Genomic DNA, 21548 nt, shown 5'->3' with positions numbered 1-21548 from the left:
GCTCCTTAACCAACTGCCACAGAAATGACGGAGATATCCACCCTGGAGATATATTCCTCATTTCTGATGCCAAAGACACTGCCACACATCTACCCATCCTTAGGTTAGGCTAATTGACGTTCCCAAATTGCCTGCATTGTGTGAGTGACATAAAGCTCGCAATTTGGCCCCTTAACTAACTGCCACAGAAACAACAGATATACCTCCAGGGTGATATTCGGCACATCTGGCCACAGATACTCTCCACCCGGGATCTATATACATCATTTCTGTGGCAGAAAGTTTGGGAGGAGACCAAAGCAACCAGAGGAAACCCACCAAGCATGGGGAGAACTTCATGCACACAGATCTGATGCAAGAATTGAACCCCCACTCTAAAGGTGCGAGGCGACAGTGCTCACCACTAAGCCACCATGCTGCCACCTCTGATCAGGCTTTACGGGAATGATCTTGAGTTAAAGGACTGAGCTTCTTATTTGTATCTTTAAGATTATTTCGAAGTCTAGTCATTTATTCATCTTCAAAAAGCACTTCCAATCCCAGGAACACTTAATGCCTTCTCAAACTGCATTAAAAAATAAATGGCAACTGGCTATTTTTTTATATCAGTTAATAATACTGTATATGTATTATCTTAAAAACCAAGACGCCTTATTACCATTAGTGATTTAGGGATTAAGATGGTCCTGTATTATAAGGGATAGGTGGCAATACATCACAGGACACCACACACAGATTCACACCCAGGGCAATTTAGTGTACGGCTAAATTGACCTCACACCAACTAACCAAAGCTCAGGACAGATCCAGGAACCCTGACGCTCGACGGTGTCAATGCGTCCGATTGCATGACCATGACGCCAGTTAACTACTTGATGGTGGTGCAATTATGGAAATCTAAAGACATATAATAGCCACCATTCCTGCCTCACAACCAGTGTTCTAGGATCCACTGAGAGCCTGAACGGGACAATGTGCAAATGAATGGGGTCATCAATAAATCCAAATTATACTGATTGGTTTGTGGGCTCTGTGTGTGCACCAGCTGGATGGCAAATAAAGGTTACGCATCAGGTGAGAGAAGGTGAGTGCAAAAGTGGGGTATGAGGTCAGATCTGTGGAAACCTCTATGGAGATCTGGCAGCGGTAGCAATGACACCTAGTTGAGCACACCCTTTTACAGACAAATGAACTCTAAAACTCCCTGACAGCTAGCTAGGAAGATAAATAGATTAATATCTAGATATATAGATCGATTAATAGACTTCCAGACAGGTCTATCAGATAGATACAGTATTGATCATCATTACTTTATCCTCGATGACACTCGTTGTATATTTGACTCTCAGCTCGGAGACTCCACATGTCAGTGTAGAGGTCACGTGTGTCTCAGGGTAATACAACCCACTTAAAATCCCCCTCTGTAAGAGCAAAGCTCCTCAGTTTCCCCTCTGGCTAGCGGAAAGACAAGACGTCCCAAAACACACCCGTCAGCTGTCCCTCAGCTTGCCAGAGGATGACTTAAAAAAAATCCCTGGGATCCACATGTCAAAATGATGGGTCTTTTTATTCACTAGTAAGATGACATAAGTTGTTTAATTTATTAATTACAAGAAAGCCAAGATTATTTACAGGGTCGTGAACTCTGGGACAGTGGTGTGTGTGTCCCCGCCCGCCCTTCTGGAAATGGCCTTTTTCTGTCACTGCTTCAAAGACAGTTCGCTAATATGAAGGAAGTTCAAGTCAAACCGGGATTTGTGATGAAGTTTCTCGTGAACGAAGGCATAAAGATCGATTGAAGACTTCAAGCACAGTATTGTGATGAGATGATGAGACTCTTAGCCACAGTAAAACATTAGAAAAGTGGATGATGATCGTATCAGTGATATCTGTTATGTGGACACTGTACAGTACACACAATCATTCACCAACAGCACGTGCTCATTACATGAACTCGGCTGGGAGTTATTAAAGGAATTCCTGGGAGGCCGGGGATTCAGACCTAAAGCAGGCTGTCTGATTATGGCTCCGGCGTACTGGGAAAACTTTCTACTTGCATAGCATAGTCAGCAGGAATCAAAACCCATTTCAACTAAATCTGTCCTTATTATAGCGTTTCGCCTGCTCAACTGAACTAATCAAAAAGCTTTATAAAGCCTTAAGGAATAAAAACAATCAAGTCTATAAACAAAAGTCAATTGGACGTGGGGTATTCTGTTGGTGCAACCTCCAGGAATAAAAAGCTCTATATGTCCGACATTTTAATGGTGTATTAAATTAAAAGGGGTCCATGGAATTGGACTTGAGTCTTTAGTCTCAAGGCTTACAGGATTTCCTGTGTAACCTGGCACTGATTAGTGATTAGTATAACCTGGATGTACACAGGTCCTGGAGCCTCCAGCTGAAACAGGTGTATGGGATAATTAAAGTCCTGATCGAAGGGACAGAAGAGTATGAGGACATGGCATGGTGTTGTGTAACAGAGAAAGTGTTTTGGACAGGGTAAGATCATTTGTGCATGACGAGCAGCTTTTCCTATTAAGGGGCAGAAGAGCAACAGACATAAGCGCCATACTTATCTCTTGTTCATGGAATTTCCCGTTACATTCTGTGTGTGAACAGGAATGTGCAATTGAAAAAATAAATGAAAGGGTCTCATGTTTTGTGTGACTCGTGCATGTCCCAGTCACTCCACATGTGCCAGTTATTACATTACGCGTTAGTCACCCTGCATACGGCATAGGCGAAATTCAATCCCGTGCTATCGCCATATTTTGGCAAAGCATTAAGAGTGCTCGAGTTACCGATGCCAGCGCAAGACATTGTTTATTAGCCGATTAGAGAGCGGTGAGGAGGCCCGGTGCATTGTGGGCATTGCGTGGAAACACGTACTCGCCTTGTGTCTTGAGTTTCAGAGAGGGCACTGTGCTATTTCAGTCTCACAGTTGTGTCATGTTTCATCGCTGCTCCTCTCTCCCTCCCTCCCAATGCTGACTTCACATATTTCTCAGACGTTGCTATTTCCTACATGTCCAGATGTCCGGTAATCACAGGCTTGTGTGTTTTCGTTTGCTTTTCTTAAGCCACAAATCTTATTTTAGAGTACATCCTCTCCCCATGCTTCGGCTCAACTCAGTGTCGAGTGATTTATGTACTATAAAGGTCTAAGGGTTTAAATGCCATGTGACAGACTTTAACATCTTCTAGGTCGCACTGTGTACTAGTACAGAACGTCTCAAAACACAGGTGCATGTTTAGTCATGCAGTTACGCAGTCAGCCAATCATGTGGCACCAATGCAGCGCATACAATCACGCAGCAACAAACTGCTCATCTGGGGGGAATTCGACACCCAAAAATGTTGTGTTTATGACATGAGTTATGGGACATCCAGTGTGCAGCACTTATGGCTTGGAAATGATAGACAGGTGACAGGAGAATTCCTAGATTACTGACGTAGCCACTCTTTACAACCACGATTAGCAGAAAAGCATCTCAAAACATATCAACCTTTGGGGGAATCACTGTTTTTAGCCGAATTTTGTGAAACCTAGAAGTTAAAGATAAAGAACAAACCAATGATTTTTTTCCAAATATTAACACTCAGGATCTGATGTAAACTGTACATAAGATGAATATAGTGATAAGATGAATATAGTGAACTAAAACAGGCTCTGACTTATCATTATCAAACCCACTAGTCAGAAAAGTTTATATGGGTTAGGGGTTAGAATTATGGTTAGAATATGGGTTAAGGGTTAGGGTTAAAATATTCGGGTTGGGGTTAGGGTTAGTGGTTAGGGTTAGAATATTGGTTAGAGTTAGGGGTTTGAACCAGGGTTAGAATATGGGTTAAGGTTAAGGGGTTAGGGGTTATGATAAAAATGTTCGTTAGGGTTAGAGGTTATGGTTAGAGTAAGGGTTAGAGGTTATGGTTAGAGTTAGGATTAGAATATAGGTTAGAATATTGGTTAGAGTTAAACAAAAGCTTGTTAATTCAATTGTTCCTCTGAATTTCTGACTAGTTGGCCTTGATAATACAGGGGTCACCCTCAAAAACAGAACTTAAACCAGAAAATAACCCTTAAAATATTATTTGTAAATGTTATTTACAAATGAGCTATCAAGAAATCAATTCTTTTCTAAAATGTTTGCTCAGTACTGTATTTTTATCTCATCCACCGTGTCCATGATTTCTCTCCGTCTTTCCGTATATGATTTCCCATCAGGTTGCGTTTCCCATCAGACCTGGACGAGCTGCGAGATCTGGCCGAGCTGCTCAAGTTTTATAAGCGGCAGCACACGGGTTATGTGTTCGTGCTGTTCTGTAGCGCCTACCTCTACAAGCAGTCCTTCGCCATTCCCGGTTCCTCCTTCCTGGTTAGTAGAACAGCCATTTTACCCATAAAATCAAACAATTAATGAATAAATAAATGTTTATTTGTGGTTCTGCATTATAAATCAGTTTTAGCCTCGTACCAAGTTTATCACCTTTTAAGCGTGTTGGGTTGAACTTTTTATTTAAATGAAGACTTCCTCATGGGTAAGCGGATTCAGAGTTAGTCTCAAGCTAACTGTAATATCAGTGAGACACAAGTACCACCGTGACTCCTTTTCAGTTTTTCTGTCATGTTCGAGGGTGTTTTAAGCTCTTGAGTCCCAAACGCCCTCATATGAAGACATGCCATTTTCTTGCAGCTAAAATCTCCATACTGTATATCCTGGTGTGAACCTCGTATGAGGTTTATTAGGTATAATTAGTTTGCTAAACTGATTGACAACATCAATTAAGTTCAGGGAGTGTGAAACAAGGATTATATTTCGTCATTGGATAAATATTTCGATTCCAGACGGAATTAAATACGCAAAGCTAAACTTGGTGTCTGTTATTTAAATTCCAGAACATGCTGGCGGGGGCGCTGTTCGGTGCATGGCATGGGCTGCTCATTGCCTGCACTCTCACCACAGTGGGCTCCACTAACTGCTACCTGCTGTCCCGGACATTCGGCAAACGCCACGTGATCCGGCTCTTCCCTGAGAAAGTGTCCACGCTGCAGAGGAAGGTAAGACTGATGGTGTCGAGTGAGGGAGTGTCACTAGTGCAGTGGTGCTCGGTGTGGGGTAACGATTCAACATTATTAAATCTATTACCTAGGGTTACTGTTGACCCCTTGGAGTTTTGAGAATTTATGACTGTTGGAACTAAATTGGTTTTTATCCAAACCTTAATAACTCAAGAAATGGTCAGCATGGACATAATGTTCTGCTGATAGGATCTCAGGAATGAAAAGCTTAATGGCTTTAATAAAATAGCTCTGAATATTATTAGAAATATAAAAAAAAATTATAATTTTGCCTAAATTTAAATTTTATGTTTTTTTTTTTATTTAAATGTTTTTTTATTATTATTTATCATTAGACAGTCCTATTTTACAGTGTTATGTGGAAATTTGATTTAAATATAGAAATAGCGAAAATACATATTTAAGCTATTTTATTTTGTAATTTTATTTGCTTGTACAATATATACAGTACAGTGCAGTAGAAGTCTTTAGCCAACCTCTCATTACTTCATATAAAATCAAATGATGTAGATTACATTAAAGAAATGGGAAAAAAAAACATTTTTAACTGTGATAAGTGCCTCAAGATACAACTTTTTGTAACAACCTCGGCAGCAGCCTCGTTTCCCCTCTCGTCTGTTTCAGCCACTTATCACCAGTACACTAATCACCTCATCTCAGGCCATGTGTTCTTCACCATCTGCACCTGGTTCATGCCTTAAATTAGATGCATAAATGATTCATAGGTCACTGTGTAGCTTAACAAACAAAGAACATTCTTCCAAGTGAAAAAAAAGTGAAAATCCGAACTGGGAAAAGTAGCCTGGAGAACTCCTTCTGAAGACGACAAAAATACAAGAAGTCTAGGTTTATGGGAAGTAAAGTGTAAAGAAAGAAGGGCTGGTTCAAGACTTGTGCACTGTACTGAATATTTACTCCTGACCCCTTCTTTACTGTATGTCACTTCTTTCCCTCCTCTACTCTCTATATTTTTCCGATCAGTCCTTTTGTCTCAAAACACTAACACTAAATCCAAATCTGAACCATATCATTAATCATTATTTTGTCTTCATAGACAGCTTATTTTAAAACAAGCAAATCTGAAATATTCTATTCACTCACAAGTGTCGGATTAAGTGGGGCATTAGGCTTAGAGGCAGCACAGTGGCGTAGGTGTTAGCACTGTGGCCTTGCACCTCCTGGTTTCGATTCCCGCCTCGGTGTGTGTGTGTGTGTGTGTGTTTGCAAGGTGTTTTCACGTGTGAATACCATGTAAATACATAAATACAGTGGTCACCACTGGCCTCCACGGCTCCTAGACGGATGGCTTGGCTAAGCTAAATTCCTCCCACATGTGAATGAATGTGTGTAACATGCATAGCATATACAGTACTTAAAAGAATGTCATTTTTTTCTGTTCACTAGGTGGCGATGTTTCCTTACAGCTCTGCTGTAGTGAAGTAAATTGTAGAGAATAAAGTGGAACGTAACATGATTTGCATGACCACGAGCTAGCCTGAGCCGTGCTAATCAGCATGTGCTTTTATTGCACCCAAAGGCTTTCGGATTGTAGATTTTTTCAGGCTTTTCTTTCTCTGCCTCTTTCTGTCTGTATATAAATGGATCAGGTTGAGGAAAACCGGAGCAGTCTGTTCTTCTTCCTGCTCTTCCTGCGCTTCTTTCCCATGACACCCAACTGGTTCTTGAATGTTACCTCTCCCATCCTCAACATCCCCATCCCCATGTTCTTCTTCTCTGCCCTTATCGGTGAGTGAGCGTGACCGGCCATGTACAAGCACATCTATTATATTCGTATTTGCCGTTAGCTTATATTTCATGTACATCAAACGTCAAAACACTTGTTGTCCGGGTATTTCCGAACATTTGGCAGATTTCCCTGGATTTTCACACACGGCAGTTTCTAGATCACGGGTTCTCAACCTCAATATTCAAAGGTCTGAATTTGACTTCTATTCAAGGTCAAAGGTCCAGAACCTGGTGTTTTTTTTTTTTTAAACCTATAAGCTTATAATTTAGAAGCAGCGTAAACGTCTAACGTTTAAACGTCAGCTCATTTTCATGTTAACTTCCTTCCTTGCATTGAAGCTTGGGTTAAGGTTATACTAAATGGATTTGATCAAAGGTGAATCAAAAAGGGGACATACTGTAATACACTCACATTTGGCAGATGCTCTTATCCAGAGTGACTTACATTTTTATCTCATTACACATCTGAGCAGTTGAGGGTTAAGGGCCTTGCTCAAGGGCCCAACAGTGGCAACTTGGTGGTTGTGGGGTTTGAACCTGGGATCTTACGAACCGTAGTCCAATGCCTTAACCACTGAGCTCCCCCTGGCCCTAATAAATTCTGAAGCATCTAAGGTGTTGCTGATAAGATCATTTGTACGGATTTTGATGTATTAAATTAAATAAGCAGAAGTGTTTTCAGCAGTGTTATGGACGCCACGGTACAGTACATCCAGTGCTACACTGTTTGAATCTTTGATACAACTAGTTACACAAACTCCATCTTGCTTCCTAAGGGCTTCTATTTCATACCCATCTTAACATACCGATGAATCCTTCTCCAGGTCTGATCCCCTACAACTTCATCTGTGTAAGGACGGGAGCCATCTTGTCTGAGATCACATCACTGGACGATATCTTCTCTTGGGGGACACTGCTGCAGCTGCTGCTCATAGCGTGCGTAGCCCTCCTGCCTGGCGCCATCATCCGCCGCTACAGTCAATCGCACCTCAAACTGGACGGCATGCAGTCCAACGGCCGGAGCAAACAGCATCAGGAGATCAACCATCTCAAAAGCAGTTGACCTGCATCAGATCAGGGATGTGCAGGAGCGCGGCACTGAACGGGAGGTGATACCCAAAAGCACTTTGTTCATAATGTTTAAATTCTGTGGTTGTTTTTTTATATAAATGTTTAGTAATAGGAACTCTGTAGCAGATTGCTACGGCTGTTGGAAAAGCTACACTCTTACACTTACTGTATATAAATGATAACCATGGTCCACACACAGTCATTACTTAAAAGACCACATACAGTGTATACTGTCTAAAAAAACCCAGCTTATTATGTATAGTTATTATTAGTCGTGTAACATACTGTAGTTCGGCACGCACATGAACTGCGGATTAATTTTAAGTGAGGTTTAACCATCCTATTGAGAAATACAGGGGTATATTTGGGCCTTATTCCAAAATTAAAAAATATATATTTTAAAAATACTTTTTTTGCATGTGCAGAAATTACATTTTAATTCCCTCAAACTTTCCCTTTAACACTCTATGCAACGTCTTTGTCAGGGTTGCCAGATTGCACTCAAAACATCCCGCATAGACATGGCTTAAAGTAAGTAACTATTAGCCTAAATAATATTAATTGTACATATATAATAGATATTTTATTTTACGATTTTACTTACACATTGGACATTTTGTATTATTATTTTTGTTTATAATTAAAACCATAAGCAAAGTCCCCTTGCTTTAAGTGTTCTTTAAGTGCTGTAAGTGATAAAAGCACAATTATATCTCCCTGTTTTGCTTTCGTTCCCATTGTACCCCAGTAATTATTAGAATACATTCAACTTAATTTATATGAACTTAAAAAAAGGAAAATATCTGGAACATACCTGGCAACCCTGATTTGAACCCTACAAACATGTCATATGGACACACGTCGTCATATGGACACACGTCGTGTAGACCAGGGAAATCATTCAACTTTGCATTGCTTTGGTCCAGTGACAAAGAACGTAGTACAGTACAGGGTTTTTAACAGAAACTGTATTTAATATCATTTCAAATACCTTCTGTGCCAAACGGGAGATTTAAAAAGTCTTAAACAAAATGCACACATGCACACACTTTGTAGCAATATAAATTGTCTTAGAATCTGTCTGAGAGTTTTTGTGTTTATATACAGTAAGGCGTGTACAGTATGTAACACACCTGTTTGATGTGCCTTTTCCCTCGCTGTGCTGTAAAGGGAATAAAAATGGCATCTGCACAATTAGCACTTGGAGCCGCAGAAGGTTTCTGAGGCCAACATGTCTGAGCTGGATTGACTACATCTAGGAAAAATGGAAAATACTTTATTTTAATAATTTCTGCAGAAATATTCCCTTAATCCATAAAAAAGCTTATGCAGTTTTGAGAAAATGCTCTGTTTGTAAATTGTGTCCTAGGTGCAGTAGACATTTATACCTTTGATATTATACCTTTGGTATTTATTGTTGCTTTGTAAAATTATTTATGGCTATTTATAAAATATTGAAAAATATATTTATTTAAAAAAATCTGATTAAGCCTTAAAAACGTGTTCTTAGTCATGATCACCTTTTGGTTTTTTATAACGATTCAAATAAAGAGATAATGAGTCAAGATAAGTTTATTAATTAGTGATGATCCAGAGTGTACTGGTTTAATACCGTGAGCATTAGATACTGTACACGTGGCTGTAGAAAAGACTGGATCCCAGAATTGTGAACAAGCCACTGATGATGCTGTTATATAAAGTGCCTTCACCTATACAGTATAAAGCTTTGTGTACTTATTCCATTAACAGACAGAATATAAAACATACACAGATCAGCCATAACGCTATGACCAATAATCAGGGTCAAATCGTGATGTCTAGACGACTGGGTCAGAGCAACTCCAAAACTGCAGCTCTTGTAGGATGTTGCTGCTCTGCATGGGTCGGGACCTTCTAAAAGTCATCCAATGAAGGAAAACCGGTGACCCGGTGACAGAACCATGGATGGACAAAGCTCACTGGAAGTGAAGGCTGGCCCGTGTAGTCCGATCCAATAGAAAAGCTACTGTAGGCCAAATTGGGGAAAAGGTTAATGCTGGTTTCTCATAGTAAGGTGTCAAAACACACAGGTCAGTACTGTTTTGGTGATAAAAAGGGAACCTGCTCAATATTAGGGAGGTAGAGTGGTTATAATCTTTTGCTTGATCTGTGTATATTATATAAATAATCCCAGTGGGTATCACACTACCGTTGTAAGAAATACTTGCATTTGTAATGGGCCTGTTCTTCCCTAATCTCAGCCCCAGTTTGATGGAATATGCATGTATGTTTATGTATTTATTATTTATTTCAGCATGATGTACTGTATTTTCTTGTTGTTGAATTTCATGTTTTCTTGTTTACCTGACTCACTTTGTCTTAAAGAAGAATTTCGATGTCTTATTCGATATTTGAAAATAAAGCTAGAACCGAGCTAGAGCTGGATTTCACGAAATAATTCGACAGAAGAAAGCATTTACCGAAAAATGTATATCATTGATACTGTATAGTGCTTTAAATGTGTTTTGTTTTTATTAAACAAAAAAAAAAAATCACTTTTAGAAAATAAGGACTTGTCTCTAATGTGATATTTGTGACTTAACATTTGACTTTACTATAAGTGCATTAAAGAAACACTTATTTGTCCCAGATAGTGTTTATATATATATGTGTGTGTGTGTGTGTGTGTGTGTGTGTACTGCTTCGTCACACTTTTTTTGGCTTGTCCATTTATCTCCCACACAACAAATATAATATCTAACATAAGCAATAAAACACAAGACACACACTGTTAGAGAAAATTAATGACAAATGAAATAGTGTAATTTAGCCGGATGTTGAAGGTTTTTCTAAAGCGATTCCTCTTTAGTAATGTGCTTACAATGACATTTTTAAAATTGTACAGTACTAGAGAACAAAACATCAGACTTTATATCTGTTCGGAATTTAAACGCTCTGGAACGGTTGGAAAACAAGTTACTGTAGCTCCTGTTCTCCTGTGTATTACAGCAGATGCAAACATTCATTCCCTTCTAACTTCAAGTTATAAAGCAAAAAAACACCACCTTTCTTCATTATTGAGTGAAGCTGAAAGGACTCGGGTCCGGTCGAATTAGGTTTTATGAATTGACTTGACCAGTTCCAGAGTTCTAAAAAGTGCTGAACTTTCAGGTCCATAAACCTCCTTCCATAAAGCTCTCATTCACCATCAACAGTTAGATGTTTTTCAGTCTGTTTCTTATGTGGATTATCGTTCATACAAGTCCGCTCTGTCTTATATTCCCTAGGATTAAAAGGATTGTTGCAAAATGCCGTTAACGCAAAATTGACCACTATAATATTACCAATACAAAAATGCCAAAACATCAGACTTTAATTTTTTAATTTCAAAGTAGCTTGGACTATAGTCCTTTCCAATTAAGGTTTGATATTTGTACAAAAATGTGTTCTGACCGATTTATCTGGATGCATTCCATGAGTGCTGATGATAGAGCATAACAGCACTGGGATGTTTAAAAATATACATCACTCCACATCACAAGTGTTTAAATTAATTTAACTATTAATGACACTAACTATTGATCAACAGATCTCTAAGGTTTTCACAGTACTGGAAAAAAAAAGTGGAGAGCAGCTTGCTGCCAAAACACATGCAAAACCAGCCACAGAGGCACTTACTGTATAGCGAGAAAACACGTCTGATCATATTTCGTCATTTTAAACACTTTATCTCATTAGTAAATCATTCTGAATCGCCCTTTCAGCTGTCCAAATCCAAGCCGTGTTCTTGGCGATAAAGCTAACTATCTTCTAACATAAGGCTGAATCCCAAATCCCTCTCTAAACCCTAAACAAGGGCACTACATGATATATGGAACAAGAGATCCTACTGTACATACTGTAGCATTTCCATTGAATACTGTTCTGTATTCAACTCCAAAAATTATAAAGTGGACTAAACCCTTTTACAGCCGATGTCATTTAACATAAAGAAGAAAATCGTAATCTGTTGATAATAAATGTTGTTTATGGAATTGTTGTTCAAAAGCAATAACACCCTCGAGGTCGTGCTGTTGGGCTGAATATCAGCACGGCCGTGCTATCTGCGGCAGCACTCCCTCTGGTGTGATACGGCTGAAGTAAAAGAGTGACACAGACGGGTATGGCATTGTTTTAAAGTGTCTCTTTATTGCTCATGTCCAAGCTGGTGGCCTGTGTGGTTTAGCTTACAAAGCAAAAGAAAATTAAAAACCTACTGTAAAATGGAAAAGTTAGTAGAAGCTTATATGTGCTCTAAAAATGCATTAAGGTTAAGAAGCACTGTTAGAATCCAGTGCTTTCACAGGTCTGACATGTCTAAAGGCCAAACCGTTCACAGTACAGGTACGAATAACCTGATACAGAGAAAACGTGGAGGAAAAAAAAAAAAAAAAAAAGCAACAACACCAGAAGCACAAGGACACGAGATTTAAGACCAGCTGCAGTGTGGTCCACTTCCGCTAAAGTACGTAAAAAAAAAAAAAAAAAAAAAAAAGCAACAAAACTGTAAATAAACCGACAACCGGGTTAGATAGTGATCACTAGAAATGGAAATCAAACAGCATGTAACAGCATCAAACTAAAAGAAATCATAAACCCTAGAAACCACACAGATTGGTGTTAGCGGCTATTCAGAACAGACGTGTTAATGATACACTGCACCCTTTCAGAGTGGCATCAGTTCGCTACTGAATTACACTGCAAGGAAAAAAAGAGGAAGAAGAAGAAAAAAAAAAGCTGTACCTAACAAGCGGTCTAAATTTTTTCGGCTACATATTGTTCCTTACTACTGACACGTACAGCATGTCATCACATATCTGGCGTCTGACTTTCTTTCTTATTTGAATTAAAATCTGTATGTTAAACAAAAATAGTTTTCGGGGAAAATAAAATCTAAGCTAATGCAGGACCGGTGTTAATCTTGTCTCTCCAGGTAGTCAGTTATGCTAGCGTTAGTTAAATCAGCCTCAACAAGGAACTCCTTAAGGTCCAGCAATGTACAGCTTCTGACACGAGGCACACAGGCCCCTCTCCCAAAGGAAAAAACAAAAACTGTGGTGGTGGTATACACCATTTTTTCTAATTCTCTCTTAAGGTTTGTAAATTGCTCTTCTTTTTATTTAGAAAATTAAAAAAATCGCTCTTGAGCTTTACTTATACAAAATATGTAGAAAGAAATTGGACTGAGGTACCTTGTTCTTGAGGTAGAAGGTTATTTCTCGTACTGGTTTTACGTGAAGGTTAGCTTTTCGACCTGCGTAGACAATCGTATTAGCACTGCATACTTTTTTTTTTTTCTTTTTTCCACTTATCCATAAATAAACTGCTATGCTTTGTGTGTAACAGGTTGATAAGCACCTCATCAGTGTAGTGAAATAATCACGCTAACCGCTCATACAGCACCTTCTTTTTATCACTGCGCTGGAGACTTCAGCCAACAGGGTGGTCATCTCTCTCAATATCATTAAAAAAAATACAATTTAAATTAAAAAGTCAGCATCTCTGATGTCTTGTAAAAGCATCGTCATTAATCATTTTAAAGGGCAGCATTTTTTACATAAAATATCTCTAAAAAAACAAAGAAACAGGCCATAAATGTCTCCCATATTCACCTTGTGTGATTGGAGTATTTCGATAATGAAACAAATCCTCAGGTTTTCTTCTTTCTTTAAGTTTAGGACACACAAGATCGAGCAGAAACTTTCTTACAAGCCAGGCAATGGCAGAAGTGATCTAAAGACAATCCACATGCCACGAATACAGGACACGAAGGAAGGAAGGAAGGAAGGAAGGATACAGATGAAAAATGAAATAGAGAAAAAAAAATTTTAAAGATGAAATAAAGATAAAATTAAGAGAAAGAAAGACAGAGAAAAAAGAAAGAAATCAAAAATTAAATAAAAAAGGAGAGACTGACAGTAATGTATAAACAAAATCAAACATAGAACAAAAAGAAAATTAATGATAGAAAGTAAACAAAAAAGCTAAATAAAAAAGTAAAAATGAAAAGAAGTGGATTAAAAATGAGAAAATAAAGAACAAAAAACAAAACAAAGGAAACAAGGAGAAAGAAATAAAATTAATGAATAAAAAAATTAGGAATAAAAGAATTTTTATATATATATATATATATATATATATATATAAATTAAAAAAAAAGATTAATTTAAAAAATGGCATTATAATAAAGGGTAAATTATACTTGTAAGATGGAAAAATAATAAAACCAAGGCATATAGAAAAAAAAGATTTTTTTTAATTAAAAGAGGCAAAAAGAAAAAATGATGGGAGGGAAAGGAAAAAAATAGACAGAGAGAGAGAGAGAGAGAGAGAGGAAAAGACAGACAACTAGACAGACAGAGAGAAGGACAGACAGACAGACAGAGAGAAGGACAGACAGACAGACAGACAGACAGGACGCAGTGTGCTGCAGAAGGCAGGTAGAAACACTGTATACATTCACTAGTTGTCAGGCCGCCTGCTCAGGACGTGATTAAGGATCCTGAACACAGCTCGGAGGCAGCCTCTACTTATTGCACTTGCACTTCACCAGACTTTTGCTGTTCACTTTTATCTTTTTTTTTTCACGATAAAAATATTTTAAGTGCTTTTTGTTGAATCTAGTACAGAAGGTGTGTTTAGGATGCGTGAGGCTGCCGTTTGGCTTTCCCACAACAACATTCGCGATAAAATCAGGCTGATTGGAGATTTTACAATCATAATCGTATAAACTCTTTTTAGTTTTTTTTTTCCTCCCTCATGAGTTGTACGCCAGGAGCGGTCAGAAGACTTTCAACTGGGGCGAAAAAAATTTATCAAATAAAAATATGTATAAAAAAAGGGTTAAAGAGAAAAAAAAAAGCAAGCCGGGAGTAGCGGGTTAGCACGGGGGCTAATTACAGGATGATTTTAAAAGAATCTTATGCTAAGCTTTAAAAACGACTAAAACCTGCGCCTGGCTATTTATTCACATTAACAGCCTGATTAAAAAAAGGCCCCAAAAAAAAGTGCAACATTAGCATCTATGCTAAGGAAATTTCAGAGTGTTGGGGACATGCTAACCGCTAGTGCAGCATGCTAAATGAGTTGGAAAATCTGCCCTAGGTATCCTTGTTGTTTGTTTTTATTAATCTTTTTTTTTTTTTTTAACTATCTAAGGCTAGAGACGACTCGATAGAAAGCACATTATGGTCTTCTAAATCAGTGAACACTGTTACACACCTACTCGTCTTTACTCTGCACTCCCTCAGGTAGTTATGTGTCACTCGCTCGACAGTCCATGTTGTTAAATGCTAGTCAGGCTACATTTACACAGTGTGCGCGCACTCAGCCTGAATGTGCTTGCGGCTGCTGCTTCCCCTCCGGTGTGGAGAGAAGCACGAAGTTTGCTGGTAAGATCATCATCATCATCATCATCATCATCATCGTCATCACAGGCAGCCAGGATTTTTCCGCTTCGCTAATACCGTGTGCTTCTCAGAGGACAGATCCAGCCCAGCGTACCGTTACACAGCATCTCCACACGGTCAGAATTTGAAACACCCGTCACCCGCGGGCACGCTCGCCCGGATATTCGGAGCGCACGCAGGGTTTGTTTTTGCTCTCATACTGAGGCTCGCTCAGGTCTTAAAAAGGTTCTTTGGTTTCTATCCTGTTTCTTGTCCTTCTCGTGTGTGTTCCCTCCCGCTTATTTTTGTTTTTGTTTTTTTTTCGTTCTCTTGCGCCTTTTTATTTGCTCGATTTGGTTTGCGCTCGGAAGAGCTACATTCATAGGCCGCTGCTGCTGCTGTGCTGCTTGCTGGCTGCCCCCTGCTGGTCACTTGGTGTGCTGCGATGGTGTTGCTGCCCCCTGCTGGTTTTTCTGTTGCTGCTGTTTGACTTGTTGGATGATTTCCCTGATCTTCCGCTGCGCAGTCTGCAAAGCAACAAGAGGATTTCAACACAATTTCAATCTTTTGTTACACATTTCTGAACAGTCTAAAAAAAATATATATATATTGTCCTTCTCGTAAGAAAGCAATAAACCCATTTAAATCATAAGGGGTTATGAAATTGTAGTAAATATTTTATAGATCCAACTGAAAAAAGCAGCGAAACTGAACACTTTAGCATAAATTATATTTATTGCATAATTACTGTAATAAATAATTTCATTATATTGTCATTAGGCACCATTTGCTTTGACACTAACATTGATTCACTCAAGGCGACTGGGTGTTTAATGCAAAAGCCTTAAACAAATATTTCATAATATTTAATAATAAATTGAAGCTCTGTGCATGTTCATCAGTTTTCCACTATTAAGAGAGCCATGCTCTTACCTGACTAGCAAAAAAATGGCCGATGATTTTCACAAAGACCTCATCGTTCTCATCAGGTGTTTGGTCCCGTGGAACGATGACCTCAGCGCTGGTGAGATTCTGCAGTTCGTTCACCTGCACGGAACGAAAGAGAGTAAAAAAAAAATGCTATCATTAATAGTGCAAGGAGAATACACACTAATATCGATATACGACGGAATGCAAGGGAGACTACTGCCAGAAAATAATGGAAGAAGGTTTTGTGATATATCAAGTATGGTGTCGACACTTGGTGTTAGAAACACCCTGAAGTGAACTGAATGAGCTGAAGTAAAGGAAAACTGAGTCTTTACACACTGTCATACTGAATATGGTAAAATATTTGTTTTGTAAATTTTCTAAGATCAATGAAAAAATGATTACTATGAGTAACTCTAAGTAAATAAGTATTTTCTAGAATCAATAAAAAAATTTACAGAGATGTGCAAAAAGTATGTCCATGTATGTATGCAGTACTTGGTCTGGGCTCCTTAAACACAAATTACTGTATCAGTGCAGCCAGGTTGCTTTGATAGCAGCCTTCAGCTCGTCTGTATTTTTGGGTCAAGTGTTTTTCATCTTCCTCTTGGCCAGACATAATCATCGAAAATAAAACAAAGGCTTGAACTTTTTTAGTTAACATGTAATGAATATATATAATATCTGAGATCATTTTTTTCCATAACATATAGTAGAAGGAAACTTATGAGCAGTTTTTTTGATAGATAACCTCACAGCAGCCATCGTTTTTTCAGATGAATACAGCGCTTTTGCATTCAAAGTGGGTGTGACCACAGTATACTGTATGTGTCACTCAACAGAGCCAATCACCGCGATAGTTTACGGAACAAAATTCCCAGAAACGAGTGTAATGCACCTACAAAGCGCCTAAACCCTCACGAAACACCAACGAATGGGCGACACAGTCGTTAAACGCCACTATGAGGTAAAACACGGTTCCTTAGAGCAAACATATCCGCAGCAGTCCGAGGTGAGGGCGTGTAAAATACCCGAACTAAGAGCCCAGTGTTATGCGCTCAAATCAAAAATGTTGATCTTATGAACAGTAATGTATTTCTTAGTATTAATAAGTTATGCAGAGAGTACAGAAAGACAGGCAGACGGGTACGTGGGCTTTAACCTAATAATATCACTGATTTAAAGATGATCAGCTGATTTTTAGCTTTAACCTTTTACTATTTCAAAAATGTCTTTACCCGTCAACGACGTGTACTAAAGCGAGTATATAACAAAATAATGTCAATCCTTCCTTTGAAAAGTTGCTCATGCAGTCTGGTTCGCAGTATGGCATTTATTTTTTCTTTTGACCACTACAGTGAAGCTCGCTGTGGGATGAAGAGGGTGGACAGTTTTCCTCAGAGTCTGTTAGGGGGCACGGTGACAGATCATGAGCGGCAGTGTGAACAGATGTGCCTGAGTGATATGTCTCAGAGAGCTGACGGGAAGCTGGATGGTAAGTGGGTAACAATTTTGTGAGAAACTATTTCACTGCTCTATTGCGCACACACCGTTTTCCCGCCCTTGCCTATGACTCGGCCGGCGGCCGCAGCAGGCACTTTGATGTGCGTCTCCAGCTTGACTTCCTCCTTAGGGGTGAAAAAGTTCTCCTCCTTGAGCTTTCGAAAGATCCGACCCTGAGCCTGAAAAGGAGAAAGAGACAAATAGAGAGAGAGAGAGAGAGAGAGAGAGAGAGAGATGAGAGCAAGACTTTAGACTCAACATCATCTAACAACTGAGGCTTCGACTCACACCAGGTGTTAGAGAAGGAAATGAAAGGACTCCAGGTGTACGGTACTTTCTGTATAGGTGGAAGTAAGAACACAGTGTGAATGTGGAGCTGACCTTAAACTGGGCTTCAGGAGGGCCGGTGATGATGACCATCCTCTCAGGGGCATCAGGACTGTCTGATGGAGCGATCTGTAATCAGACCACACTGAACTTCAGAAAGCCTCGGACATGCACAAACACTGAATATTAAACACTGGATTTCCATCACACAGTTTCCTCATTGTCTTTAGAGCACCTGATTCTCAAACCTTAAAATATTTAACTATTTTTTTAAAGCTCCTCTTTGCCACTCTTCAAAACAGCAAATTGTATTTAAAAGAAAGGTATTGCACATGTGGAACCTCATGTTTGGTCAAGAGTTTCAGGAGACTGAGCGGAATAAAGTTATATAATGATCAGCCAGAAGGAGAAAACCACTGACAGGTGAAGTGAATAACATTAATTATCTCATTACAGTGGCACCTATCAATTGAAAGCAAGATTTTTTTTTAAAGCTGAAATGCTGAAAGCATGATGGACAAATTGGCAAGTGTAAAGATCTAGGGCCAAACTGTGATAGCTAGAGGACTGGGTCAGACCCATCGCAAAAACAGAACTTCCTGGTATGCGGTGGTCAGGACCTGCCAAAAGTGGTTAAAAACTGATACGAATGCTGCTTATGACAGAAAGGTGTCTCTGATTGGCAGAGGAACATCAGAACCATGGAGCAATAGAAGATGGAAGCCTGGTCTGATAAATCCCAAGCTGTTTTGCTGTGGTGTCTGGTACGAGAATGTTGTCTGAGGATCCTTTCGGTGCTGTGAATCGCAGGTTGAGGCCACCGTGAATCAGAATTGTTTGTCCAGGTGCTCGATTAGATTGGGATCTGGGGAGTTTGGAGGCCGGGTCGGCGCCCTCGGCCTCTTTCCCTGCTGGGCCGTGCGAGCTGTTTCAGGTGTTCTGGTGCCTTGCTATTGTGGCCGGTATTGACTTTTTGTCGGCTGCATTGACTTTTCCGTGGGACCGGAACCAGACAGGTTTAAAATGGACTTTCATGGATATCCATGAGCCTTGGGTGCCTATGATCCTGTCACCAGTTTACTGATATATAATTGATAATCAGTATTAAATGTTATGTCTGATCAGTGTATATACAGTATGGCTAAAGTATTCACTAATAGCAGTGGGAGGTGGTTTTAATGTTCTGGCTGATTTATGAATATCATTTATTTAAATATGAATATGACAAGAATGGTATTTGTTTTAAATTGGGGTAAAATAATTTTGGCAAATGTTTTTTAGACCTGCCAACTCTTTTAGCCAAATGCTTAAACTTGGCATTTTCACCATATGAGTGCCGGTCGCACGTACACCTTGTAAAACTTTTTTTGCGTTAGTGGAAAGTCAAGCGAAGCAAGTTTACTTTTTTTTTTTTTTTTGCATGTTGTGCAAGACTTAGTAAAGACAGTTTCGTTTTTAAAGCAGGTCATAAATTAAGGTTCATTTTTTACTTTATTTACATGCCTTTTTTAAATGTTTTCATTGGTTTCATTGAAATGCAAAAATATGATTATAGTGTAGAAAATTGGTATATATTTTTGGGTGGATGGAATGGATTATCTGCATTTACATTATTTTCGATAGGAAAACGCGTTGTGCAATACGAAATTTCACCTTGAGAACTCGACTCAAAAACGGATCAAATTCGTACACAGAGGTACCACTACACTTTAATGTTAAAAAATGGTACAAGTTGTCAGGTCTTCCTTTTTTTTTTTTTTTTATTTTGAGCTAAAATGAGGTTCTCTGGCAGTGAAATGTACCAACTGTGTAAAGCTTAAAGGGTGTCAATAATTCTGTAACTGACTGAAGACGGACCAACAGCCAGACTGACTGATAAAGGAATCTCACTTTGATAGAAGCTCCGGCAAACCGCGCCAGCTCCTTGATGTGCTGTCCTTTCTTCCCTATCAGAGCTCCGACTGCTTGTGTGGGGATGAAAAGATACACCACTTCCTGCTCCGGAGCCTGACACACACACACACACACACACACACACACACACACACACACACACACACACACAAAGACAAAAACAAACACATCACACTTGAGCACTAACGTGATGAAATCCGGGAAAATGGATAAAAGGTGCTTGTGTGTGTGTGTGTGTGTGTGTGTGTGTGTGTGTGTGTGTGTGTGTGTTGAGTGGTTTGTTTTTTCTGAATGGGATCAGTGGTTAAAAACATCAGGACTGAAGACACACATGCCAGTCATTCCAGCATGAGAGAGCAAAACTACACTCACCCCCTCCAACACACACACACACACACACACACACACACAAACCTGAAATCCAAAATACACTAAAGTGACGGTTATACACACAGGGTTTAGATGTTTTGCTCCCACCCACCCACCCATACAGATGCTTCCCTTATGTCTTACACACAAACACACACACACACACACACACATATAGACTGTATATACACACACACACACACACACATTTAAACTATCCTTGTACGGACCTTACATAGAAGAATCGCTAATCCACTAACCTAAATTGACTCCTATGTTCAATGTAACTTTTTATTATTATAAAAAAAAATATATATATATATATTATTTAAAAGTTTTTCTGGTTGAATCCAATCCATGGTCTCCACTAGGATATAAAAACACACTCATGCGCACTTCATTGTGTGATGACAGATGCTGTTATGCTGTGATTCGCCTTGGCAGCCACATTCTAATGGTTACAGATTTGGGGTGTTGAAATGAAGAGGGGTTGAAGCCGTCCGGCTTGTTCCATTCTGCACCCCGTCACCCCACCCCCTCACCCCCTCACCCCCTCACCCCCGATATTAACAAGTCTTAGGGACCAGAAAACATTTTAGGAAAGCTGAGCGGACTTACTGCTTGTTGGAGAGGTAAAGCAGGAGGAGAGCCGTACAAACCAGCCAGTGCTGACGCCTGACCCTGTGATAACACACACACACACACACACACACACACACTAATCAGTGTAGTAACAAATGCATTAACTGGAGTTTAAACAGTTCAGTAGAAATCGTCTACGTCTTCGGTTTTAAACACAAATACATAAAGTCCAACAAATCTTCACCACACACTGTAAATGAATGCTGTACCGAATGCTGTACTTGATTTCCACATAGTTTCGGGCCATTAAAGGAGTTCCTGGGAGGCCAGCGTTTCAGATGTGAAGAAGACAATCTGATCACGGCTCTGACGTACTGAGTTCTACCTCGATGGAGAAACGCTGGGATGAGTGCAATAGTGCAGCAGGGGATTGTATAGAGAAATACCGGGAGATTTTGACTCTGGTAACTGCTTTCTGTTATTCTGCACAATTAAAAGTCCTGGTTCTGACTCGAACGGCCCTCGCACTTTGCCGTGCATCACTCTCGTTAGATCACGAATGAGATCTTGTGATACAGTATAATGCACTGCTTTCTCCTTAATAGCGGTATTATTAA

At 39.4% G+C, this 21548-nt stretch overlaps 2 protein-coding genes across 2 annotated transcripts in view; one reads left to right on the top strand and one right to left on the bottom strand.

The window, feature by feature from the left end:
- tmem41ab (transmembrane protein 41ab) overlaps nt 1-10528 on the top strand; it is an 11395-nt gene extending 867 nt beyond the window's left edge. The window contains exons 2-5 of the mRNA XM_053476818.1: nt 4229-4379; nt 4901-5062; nt 6691-6829; nt 7654-10528. Coding sequence (XP_053332793.1) covers nt 4229-4379; nt 4901-5062; nt 6691-6829; nt 7654-7892 — 691 coding nt within the window. The 3' untranslated portion in view covers nt 7893-10528. The remainder of the gene's footprint in view (nt 1-4228; nt 4380-4900; nt 5063-6690; nt 6830-7653) is intronic.
- A 4234-nt stretch (nt 10529-14762) lies between these two features.
- igf2bp2b (insulin-like growth factor 2 mRNA binding protein 2b) overlaps nt 14763-21548 on the bottom strand; it is a 56322-nt gene continuing 49536 nt past the window's right edge. The window contains exons 11-16 of the mRNA XM_053476817.1: nt 20968-21030; nt 19957-20073; nt 18121-18195; nt 17787-17918; nt 16240-16353; nt 14763-15833 (exon numbers count right to left, since the gene is read on the bottom strand). Of these exons, the coding sequence (XP_053332792.1) occupies nt 15735-15833; nt 16240-16353; nt 17787-17918; nt 18121-18195; nt 19957-20073; nt 20968-21030 (600 nt within the window). The 3' untranslated portion in view covers nt 14763-15734. The remainder of the gene's footprint in view (nt 15834-16239; nt 16354-17786; nt 17919-18120; nt 18196-19956; nt 20074-20967; nt 21031-21548) is intronic.

Source organism: Clarias gariepinus, chromosome 18 (assembly GCF_024256425.1).
Source record: "Clarias gariepinus isolate MV-2021 ecotype Netherlands chromosome 18, CGAR_prim_01v2, whole genome shotgun sequence".
NCBI lineage: Eukaryota > Metazoa > Chordata > Actinopteri > Siluriformes > Clariidae > Clarias > Clarias gariepinus.
The sequence above is the reverse complement of the archived record's forward strand: the minus strand, read 5'-3'. Positions and strand labels throughout refer to the sequence as shown.